The sequence below is a fragment of the Notolepis coatsorum genome (assembly GCF_963971535.1).
Source record: "Notolepis coatsorum genome assembly, chromosome: 10".
NCBI lineage: Eukaryota > Metazoa > Chordata > Actinopteri > Aulopiformes > Paralepididae > Notolepis > Notolepis coatsorum.
The window spans coordinates 7786972-7798216 of record NC_140174.1 but is presented as its reverse complement, the minus strand read 5'-3'; the positions used below and the strand labels follow the sequence as shown (position 1 = coordinate 7798216).

Here is an 11245-nt window from a genome sequence, read left to right as displayed (position 1 = left end):
ACAGACCCAAATCCCACAGTAATTCAAAATGACCAAAGGTGATAAAATACAAATACAATGGTTGCATATTGTTGTCCAGCCTACCCAGAGTATGAAAATAAAGATTTTGACTCCCCTGCATGCAAAGGGACAGAGGTATTGAAGATAGGAATCAAATGTGAATATGCAAATATCCAATCAAACAAACTTTACCCCGGTAGGCTAGAAACTAGAAACAAAGCTAAACATAGTGTATGTGTCCCTCAGAACAATGATAGAGTGACTGAGTGAATGTAACTCCTAATTACCTCATCTTTCACAACTCAGCATATTCAAGATCAATTTAAATCCCAAACCCTGGGTAGAGGAGCTGTGAATGTCACGGATCTCTACTTCAGAACACAGAACTCAGCCTTCGCAGAGTCATATAACAAAAGTCCAGGATAGAGAGGCTGAGTGAATGTGGTGTTGACTCTATGCAGGAGGGTCATTGTGTCAGAGATGCTGTAGAAGGACAGAGTACCTGCCCTGTGATCCAGATACACTCCTATTCTGGAGGACCGGGGGCCCGGTACTGTTATGGACGTGTTATTGTGTCTGAATCTGTAATCACTTGGTCTGCAATCTAAAGCCCAGGATTTGGAATTGCATCCAAATACACTGTTCCCCTGAGTGCCTGTTCTACTAATGTCTTTGTAGGAGGCTGCTACAGAAACCCATCCACTCCACTCCACCTCCCAGTAACAGCGTCCAGTCAGACCTTCTCTACCCAGAACCTGACACCATTCAATAAATCTTTCTGGGTGATTAGGATATGACTGCTCTTGCTGCATCAGTGTTGCTTTTCTGTTCCCCTCAGACAAAGACAGACGTGTGTTTGTTGTGTTCTGGTCCAGTGTGATCTGAGAGGAATATTGTAAGAAGCCAGCTCTGGTCTTGGGCTCTGGTGGCAGTAAAACATTAACTGCATTCACTGTTGTTGAGATTCTGGGCCACTGCTCTTTCAGAACGTCCTCTAGTTTGTCTCTCAGCTCAGACACGACCTCAGTCACATCTGCAAAGTACAGGAGAGGAAGGACACTGATGCTGGGTAAGTCTGTAGACTCACTGGGACTGGAGAGGGAGGGGTAACTCTGTAGAAAGTGGATGTGGTCCTCTGTGTGTGAGAGCTGCTCCAGCTCAGTGGCTCTCCTCCTCAGGTCCGCTATCTCCTGCTCCAGTCTCTTCTGCAGTTCTTCAGCCTGAGTCACTGTGGTCCTCTGTTGGGCTCTGATGACCTTCTTCAGCTCAGAGCGCCTCGTCTCCAAGGAGCGTATCAGCTCAGTAAAGATTCTCTCACCGTCCTCCACTGCTTTATCAGCAGAGCGATTGAGAGAATCAACAGCCTGTTGGGCCTCTTTGAGTTGCTTCTCTCTCCCCTGGACTCTCTGGTGGATTTTCTGCTGACTCATGCCAAGCTCGTTCTGTCTCTCCGTCCTTTCTGCTGCAGCTGAGACTGTATCATGGCCTTTATGTTCATCCATGGAACACAAATAACAGATGCACTGCTGATCAGTACGACAGAAAATCTTCATAGCTTCATCATGACGAGAGCAGGTGTTCTCCTGAAGCCGTGTGGAGGCTTTGACCAGCTTGTGTTTCTTAAAGGTATCAGATTGATAGTGAGACTGGAGGTGAGTTTCACAGTAAGAAGCCAGACATACCAGGCAGGACTTGAGGGCTTTCTGCTTTCTCCCAGTGCAGAAATCACAGGCCACATCTCCAGGTCCAGCATAACAGTGATCAGGAGGAGCAGCTTGGAGTCCTGTCTTCATTAGGTGTTCTATCACTTCAGCCAGCATGTTGTTTTTCTTCAGAACAGGCCTCGGAGTAATAGTCTCCCTGCACTGGGGACATGTGTAGATCCCCTTCTGATCATCTCGATCCCAGCAGTCTGTAATACAGCCCAAACAGTAGCTGTGTCCACAGGGAATAGTTACAGGATCCTTCAGTAGATCCAGACAGATAGAACAGCAGAACTGGTCCCGGTCCAGATCAACTCCTTGCTGCGCCATTTTATTCCACAAAGACAACGACACTCTTAAGTTTTGTTTTCTCAGGAAGAGTGATCGTGTGGGTGGGAGGTGCTTCCTGGTTCTAGAGTAAACTTTGATCGTGTGTTTGGTGGGAGCATGGCTCTGGGTGGGAGGTGCTTCCTCCTGGTTCTAGTTGTGCAGGGGGCGTGTATGCTTTCTACAACGCAGTTCGGCGATTTGCAAATCTGATTGGCCACTGACGTTTCTGGTCATGTGACATGTGCGCCCAATAGCGTTACGAGCTGTGTCTTTGTCCATTTCCGCGTCGAACAGCCTGCAAAGCACCTGATCGTTCTATCGCCATTTAAGCTTAACGCTGTAGACACTTGCGGTCCCACGATTGGGCGTACATGTCACATGACCAGAAATGACCTGACCAATCAGATTCGCAAATCGCCGAACTCCGTTGTAGAAAGCATACAAGCGTCTAGCGTAGGAGTCGCTTTAAAGAGATTGATTGATTGATTGAAAAGTTTATTAACAGATTGCAGAATGGGTACAGTACAGTACATCTCAATACATACAATTGTTAAGGGGATGCAGACCAGAGAAAGACTTTCGTCTTGTTTCCACCAGGGTCCCCCATTTTCAATTCATCATAACATATATGACATACATGACATACAGATAGACAGTACTGCTACATCTATACATTTATGACATATCAGATTTGCAAATACAGTACTGTTTGTGATACAAAAGTGTCCAGAAAAGGAGTGTATATACATTTGGCGTAGAAACTGTACATTGGAGGAGGTTGGTGGGGTGGGGTTGGGTGGGTTGGGTGAGGGCTGTACATTGGAGGTGGGGGGGGGGGGGGGGGGGGGGGGGTTGGGTAGGGGACACACACACATTTTACACTGTACATTGGAATGTTGACAAAGCCTTACTTGGTCATTTACTGTACAACTAGGTTAGGACATTTGTAGGGGCCAGTTTCGAATTGCAGTCTCACGTAGGTGTTTTTTGAGAGTGTTTTTGAAGGTGGGTAGTGATTCACATTCCTTTACAGCTTTAGGCAGGGCGTTCCACATTGATGTGGCATAATTGCGAAACGTGTTTAGTCCCTTGTTTGAGCCGAATCTGGGTTTTACATGATTTGTGGAGCTCCCTCTGGTGTTGTGATCGTGGTATTCACTGACCTTTGGGAAGTATTTTGACATGTACATGGGTACCTTGGTCGCGTAGTGTATCTTGTAGACCAGGCCCATTGCAAGTTGCTGTACTCTGTCGTCTACTCTAAGCCATCCTAGGTTGTCAAAGTGGGCAGGGGTGAGGTGGGTTCTAGGAGTCAGGTCAAGTAGTAGTCTGACTAGCTTGTTTTGAGATGTTTGTAATTTGTTTTTTAGTGCCTTTGAGGTGCTTTGGTACCATGAGGTGCAAGCATAGTCGTAGTACCCTTGAATGAGTGCTCCTGCTAGAGTCTTCAGGGTATTCTTGTTTACCAGAGAGGAGATCCGGTACAAGAATCGCGTTCGTTGGTTGACTTTTTTTATTACATTGGATGCCATTTTGTCACAGGAAAGATTAGCCTCTAGGATGGAACCCAGGTAGGTAATTTCATCTTTCCTTGTGACAATATTGTCACCCACTGTAACCGAGAAGTCGTCAGTCTTGCTGAGTTTGTTATTTGAACCGAAGAGAATGGACTCTGTTTTGCCCATGTGTAATGATAGTTTGTTGTCGGCGAGCCATATGCAGATTTTGCCTAGTTCCGAGCTGAGGGCTTTTTCAACCTGTAACTTGTTCTTGTCAGAGACCAGCAGGGCTGAGTCGTCCGCAAACAGGAACAAGTTGCAGTCACAAGCTGACGACATGTCATTTGCATAAATTAGGAATAGTAGCGGTCCTAGTATGCTTCCTTGTGGAACACCACAGCTCACTGTGAGGGGGGGGGATAGGGTACCGTTTACTTCCACCATCTGTTCCCTCCCCTCCAGGTAGGATTGTATCCAGCTCACTGATAAACTATCAGAGACCGTGTCTAGTTTACTGTGATTCATAGATAGAAGATGTTTTTTTTTTAAACTTAGTTCAGGACTTTCTATCGTCATCAACTACCTCCAATTAGTTTACTTTGTCAAGGAAACCTCACTAAAACCCATAAGCACAAAGAGAGACAGGCAAAATGGTAAACATACTCAATAAAACACTGGGCATTGCCATTGTTGGTGTCAAAGTAAATCTGCAGTAATTATCATTTCATTAGCAAAGTTATATGAAATGATAATGCAACGAACACCTATAAAACCCATGATTACAGTTGTTAATATGATAACTGAATAACTTGATGCTATCAAATATGCATTATAATAGGTACAGTAACAAAGAAAGTAGAGAACCCAGGGGAGGAAAGAAAGTACTTGTACTACTGTATTTAAATACTTTACTAAAGAGGCAGTGTCTATAGTTTACTGTGATTCATAGATAGAAGATGTTTTTACACAGTTCAGGACTTTCTCTCGTCACCTAATCAGGAGATAGCATATTTTCATCAAGAAAGCAGATTAAGGCTAACCCTCTCTGCCTCTTGGGACATTTCAAGGTGCTCTGGTCTTTGGCTTCTGTGCGGATGCTTATGTATGTGTAGTTGTATGGCTATATTTTGCCCTAGAGGAATGTACTCACCTAACGAAGCACTTGTTTTGTCTTGTTCGGTTGTTCCTTTATTCACTGTGATTTTGTTTTCTACTGCTCCCAGGATGTTCTGGTTTGCAGTATCTGCTTTACTCAGAGCTTTCAGAAGCTCTGTCATGTTTCAATCTGTGTTTCTCGAGATATCTTTTTTTCCTTTTCCTTGATTATGTTTCTCATGATCAAAATAAAACGTTTAAAATCTGCAACGTCCAACACGTTATTTTGTCTGATGCAATTTCTTGTTTTGCTTAACAGGGACAGGTGTCAATATACTTTCATGAGTACTAATAAATACTGAACTCATGATACTGAATACCAATATGAGCACTTGACAATGACATTTACCATTTCGGCAAACTTAGTCTATTGAAAACTGAGGAGGGGAATTTGTCTTATAAGGTCACATTTGAATGACTTTGTACATAAGGGGAAAAAACAACTAAAACGATGCTGATTTATTTTGCACATAATCTCACGCACATCCCAAAAACTCGAAACAGTTTTGCACACATTAATTTAGTTTGATAGTTATTGAGAGTAAATTAGTTTGAATATGGCCCTCAGTGATGTCATCGGGGACATTGGATCCTTGTGTTAATTACAGCACCATGATGTAGATGAAATAGCAATATCTTGTCTTATAGGGACTGCTACCTTATCATTTAATTTTGCTGTGATTAACACAACACAAGGATTCAGTGTCCCCGATGACATTACTGGTTGCCATATTAAAACGCATTACTTTCAATAACTGTCAAACTAAATTAATATTTGCAAAACTGTTTAGAGTTTTTGGATGTGTGTGAGATTATTTGTAAAATAAATTGCCGCTGTTGTTTTGGTGAAATGCCCCTTTAACCTAATCAGATGGCAGCATTCCAGCTAATTTTGCAATGTAAAATATCTGCATCATGTCATTGTGTCTTTACCAGCACAGTACCAGGTGTACTGGGACAACGTTGGAAAGGTGCAAATGAAGGCAAGCTAGAGCCTAATGATTGTATGGTGAATAGCGCCATCTTGTGTCCATTATAATCTGCCACCAGTTCATACTGTAAATCAGTGAGAGTTGCCAAGTGTTACAGTCAATGGCCGGTCCAAAGATCTCTTGTCATTGTATTGACTATAGGGCATAAACCACTACACCTTGTATTCAAGATCCTTATATTTAATGGTTATCGTGTGCAGTATCACAATTAATACAACGATAACACACCAGGCCAATATACAGATGAGAGAACATTAAAAACAAAAAATCTCTAGAAATTCTATCCAAACCAATGAGCTTCTAGATACAGTAGAAAGGATATGCAGCCAGTATAAGCTTCTAGATACAGTAGAAAGGATATGCAGCCAGGATGAGCTTCTAGATAGACAGTAGAAAGGATATGCAGCCAGGATGAGCTTCTAGATACAGTAGAAAAGATATGCAGCCAGTATGAGCTTCTAGAGAGTAGAAAGGATATGCAGCCAGTATGAGCTTCTAGATAGACAGTAGAAAAGATATGCAGCCAGGATGAGCTTCTAGATAAGACAGTAGAAGAGATATGCAGCCAGTATGAGCTTGTTGCAGATACTCATGTTAAACAGTTGGCATTGGTGCAGAATTTGACTAGAACTGTCTCATAGGGACGAATGCTGGAATGGCATTTCAAAAAGAAAAAGAAAGCTCTCATCGACTCAGACAGATTGTTAGTTGTTCATAATGGCATTGAAAGACTGTCAAAATTACCTGAGTTCTGACAACGGTTTACCCCATTATGCATCTGTATTATTTCCATTGACTCCATAGGTAATTCTACCCTTGCTCAGCAGACACACGACAGAGCAGAGCAGTCGTCTGGTAATCCAGAGGTTCCCGGTTCGATTCCCGCTCCTCCCGGGCAACGTGTCGAAGTGTCCTTGAGCAAGACACTTAACCCCTAATTGCTCCCGATGAGCAGATTGACACCTTGCATGGTCGCCTCCGCCGTCGGTGTGTGAATGTGTGAGTGAATGGGTAAAATGTGAGGAACAAATTGTAAAGAGCTTTGGATAAAAGTGCTAGTATATAAATGCAGCCATTTACACGCATCTCTATGCTGGGATCGCGAGGTTGAAGAGGTGGGTTAGAATGTTAACCCTGGTGACAGCCTTTCCAAATCTGCAGTGAACCATAATGTAACATGTTTCTGTAAATGTTACTACAGGGAGTGATTAAGCAATAGAACATAAATAACATAACATCTACATCACATCTAATGTATTTCCATCATCTCAGCTGCGACTCTATTTACTAGATTTATTACAACGCACGGCCTTGAGTGTTCTGTTGCTTTTATACAACAGTTTTTATGCAATATCTGATTTCACATTGTGAATAAAACACTTAGCTATAACGTTTTGATGAAGTTAATTCAGTATACAATATATACTAAACTACTCCTAGCAGTGTTTCTATAGCAAATAACATAGTGACATGTTATATCATTTCAATTTCAGAGTGCTATAATCAGCCTTTGTGTCTGTTTGAACATTTGAACATTTGTTCTATAGACAATATACAAAATAACTAACAGTCCTATTTATTATGGATTATTTATTTCATATGTGGAACAAGATATGGTCCAAGGACAAAGCTTGAAGATCTTGCACAACCTTTGACCTTTACAACATGTTGTTATTTTACAAGGAAAGATATGATATCTTCAGTGAACTGAAATAGAGTGCAGGTGTGTTGCATAACTTGTCTCTCATCATTACTGTACAAATGTTTATGTCAAGTCCTGTTGGATACTTAAATCAATATATCTTTTGAATGAACTATGAACTTGTGAAAGTGTTGTTATTTTTATATATGTATACACACTATACATTGCCCTTTATATTTCATGGGTAACTCATTTTATGATTAATTACTTTATACTTATTAAATGTTTATATGAAAATATGTACAGTCACCTTATACAGTTATTCTTTCCCTAATCTAACACAAAGAAAATAATTGACTCTTGGAACTATTTAATTATGCATCATATTGAAACAGAAAGGTTATCTGACGTATTCCACCAAAGGGAAAAGTGATCATATCCAAATGTGTGAATTTTTTATTGGCTAGATTGAATATGTTAAAGGTAATTGATCCAAACATACATGAATGTGTAGCTCCACCACCGGACATAGAATGGAGCCCTGTTTTCATATCCTGCTGACTGACTAACACTAGACAACAGTAAGAATGGAGCCCTGTTTTCATATCCTGCTGACTGACTAACACTAGACAACAGTAAGCTGCTTGTATTTGTTCTGTGGCTGAAACACTTTGGGTATGTTAGCAATGTTTGCAAACATAGTAAAACTGATCTATATTACGATTTACAATAGGTTCAGAAAGTTCCAAATATCTTATATTCCATGTACAGATCAAGGTAGACTTAGTATGGAGTACTGTATTGCACAGGATAAACTTATATTTATAATTATAGCTACAATATATATATTGTACCGGGAGTAGACATAACAGAGTTAGTTATATTTGTACCGGGGGTAGACTTAGCAGTTATTTGTATATTTATAACAGGGTGGGCTGTACATACACACATATTTGTATTATTGATACTGTAGAGTATACTTATGTTTCTATGAACTTTAACTCGTTTCATTTGAACACTATTGAATTTCAATGGTAATGTTAGATTTTGACAGCATTTCTCATGTAGCACATGGAAATAAGTGAGTAAATAAATTCCTTTGCATTGTTTTCAAAGTTCTATATTGAGGTTCAGTCTGTGAAACGGCAAGTTTCAAGCAAATATCCACACGGGTCCTTCTGGGTTTAGATGTCCACGTTTATTTAGTAAGAATACAAGAACAAAAGACAAAATGCACAATATTCAATGAATGGCCATTCTTCCTAAACCAGCTCCTATCTAGGTCTGTCTCCCTCAAAGTCTGCCACCAGAAGAACAACTCTCTCTCTCTCCTTGAGCTCTTTTGATAACGCAGATGGGTCTGTTCTAAAACTAAATAGTTGCATTTACGACTGACCCATGATCCACACGTCCTGGCTGTGGGTTCAACCGAAGGCCTTGAAGATAGAGTGTCCCGTATGAAGTGTCCCGGCTGCCCAGAGATAAGAGGTGAGGGAGAAGGTTATAGGCTGAATCAACCTCCTCCATGGAGGACCGGCCACCACATTGTTACCAACCCCCCTGGAACAGAGAGAGAAGAGACAGGCCCAAATCCCACAGTAATTAAAAATGACCAAATGATCAAATACAAATAAAATTGTTGCATATTGTTGTCCAACCTACCCTGAGTATGAAAATAAAGATTTGTCCCCACATGCAAAGGGACAGAGGTATTGAAGATAGGAATCAAATATGTGAATATGCAAAGATCTACTCAAACAAATTTTACCCCGGTAGGCTAGAAACTAGCAAAACATAGTGTATGTGTCCCTCAGAACAATGATAGAGTGACTGAGTGAATGTAACTCCTAATTACCTCATCTTTCACAACTCAGCATATTCAAGATCAATTGAAATCCCAAACCCTGGGTAGAGGAGCTGTGAATCATTGTCACTGATCTTCACTTCAGCTCACAAAACTCAGCCTTCCCACAGTCATATGAAAGCCAAAGTCCAGGATAGAGAGGCTGAGTGAATGTGGTGTTGACTCTGTGCAGGAGTGTCATTGTGTCAGAGACGCTGTAGAAGGACAGAGTACCTGCCCTGTGATCCAGGTACACTCCTATTCTGGAGGACCGGGGGCCCGGTACTGTTATTCTCTCGGTATTGTGTCTGAATCTGTAATTACTTTGTGTGCAATCTAAAGCCCAGGATTTGGAATTGCATCCAAATACACAGTTCCCCTGAGTGCCTGTTCTACTAATGTCTTTGTAGGAGGCTGCTACAGAAACCCCTTCACTACTCCACTCCACCTCCCAGTAACAGCGTCCAGTCAGACCTTCTCTACCCAGAACCTGACGCCATTTAATAAATCTTTCTGGGTGATTAGGATATGACTGCTCTTGCTGCATCATTGTTGCTTTTCTGTTCGCCTCAGACAAAGACAGACTTGTGTTTGTTGTGTTTGGGTCCAGTGTGATCTGAGAGGAATATTGTAAGAAGTCAGCTCTGGTCTTGGGCTCTGGTGGCAGTAAAACATTAACTGCATTCACTGTTGTTGAGATTCTGGGCCACTGCTCTTTCAGAACGTCCTCTAGTTTGTCTCTCAGCTCAGACACGACCTCAGTCACATCTGCAAAGTACAGGAGAGGAAGGACACTGATGCTGGGTAAGTCTGTAGACTCACTGGGACTGGAGAGGGGGGGGTAACTCTGGAGAAAGTGGATGTGGTCCTCTGTGTGCGAGAGCTGCTCCAGCTCAGTGTCTCTCCTCCTCAGGTCCACTATCTCCTGCTCCAGTCTCTTCTGCAGTTCTTCAGCCTGAGTCACTGTGGTCCTCTGTTGGGCTCTGATTACCTTCTTCAGCTCAGAGAGCCTCGTCTCCAAGGAGCGTATCAGCTCAGTAAAGATTCTCTCACTGTCCTCCACTGCTTTATCAGCAGAGCGATTGAGAGAATCAACAGCCCGTTGGGCCTCTTTGAGTCGCTTCTCTCTCTCCTGGACTCTCTGGTGGATTTTCTGCTGACTCATGCCAAGCTCTTTCTGTCTCTCCGTCCTTTCTGCTGCAGCTGAGACTGTATCATGGCCTTTATGTTCATCCATGGAACACAAATAACAGATGCACTGCTGATCAGTACGACAGAAAATCTTCATAGCTTCATCATGACGAGAGCAGGTGTTCTCCTGAAGCCGTGTGGAGGCTTTGACCAGCTTGTGTTTCTTAAAGGTATCAGATTGATAGTGAGACTGGAGGTGAGTTTCACAGTAAGAAGCCAGACATACCAGGCAGGACTTGAGGGCTTTCTGCTTTCTCCCAGTGCAGAAATCACAGGCCACATCTCCAGGTCCAGCATAACAGTGATCAGGAGGAGCAGCTTGGAGTCCTGTCTTCATTAGGTGTTCTATCACTTCAGTCAGCATGTTGTTTTTCTTCAGAACAGGCCTCGGAGTAATAGTCTCCCTGCACTGGGGACATGTGTAGATCCCCTTCTGATCATCTCGATCCCAGCAGTCTTTAATACAGCCCATACAGTAGCTGTGTCCACAGTGAATAGTTACCGGATCCTTCAGTAGATCCAGACAGATAGAACAGCAGAACTGGTCCCGGTCCAGATCAACTCCTTGCTGTGCCATTTTATTCCACAAAGACAACGACAGAACTCTTAGGTTTTGTTTTCTCAGGAAGAGTAAACTAAACTCTGAACGCGTGTCGGGTGGGAGGTGCTTCCTGGTTATAGCGTAAAGCATGCGTCTGGGTGGGAGGTGCTTCCTGGTTATAGTTGTCCAGGGGAGGAGTCGCTTTAAAGAGACAGTGTCTATTTTACTGTGATTCATAGATAGAAAATGTTTTTTTTTTTACATAGTTCAGGACTTTCTATCATCATCAACTACCTCTAATTAGTTTACTTTGTCGAGGAAACCCCACTAAAACTCATAAGCACAAAGA

General features: G+C 42.2%; 1 protein-coding gene across 1 annotated transcript; it reads right to left on the bottom strand.

The window, feature by feature from the left end:
- Positions 1-368: 368 nt before the first annotated feature.
- On the bottom strand, positions 369-10932 carry LOC311235025 (uncharacterized protein; the record flags this gene model as incomplete). The annotated part of the gene is made up of 3 exons (XM_084322337.1): positions 369-2058; positions 8718-8792; positions 9266-10932. The coding sequence occupies 3 exons, from the start codon at positions 10930-10932 to the stop codon at positions 369-371; spliced, it is 3432 nt and encodes a 1143-aa protein (XP_084178463.1).
- Between the last annotated feature and the right edge of the window lie 313 nt (positions 10933-11245).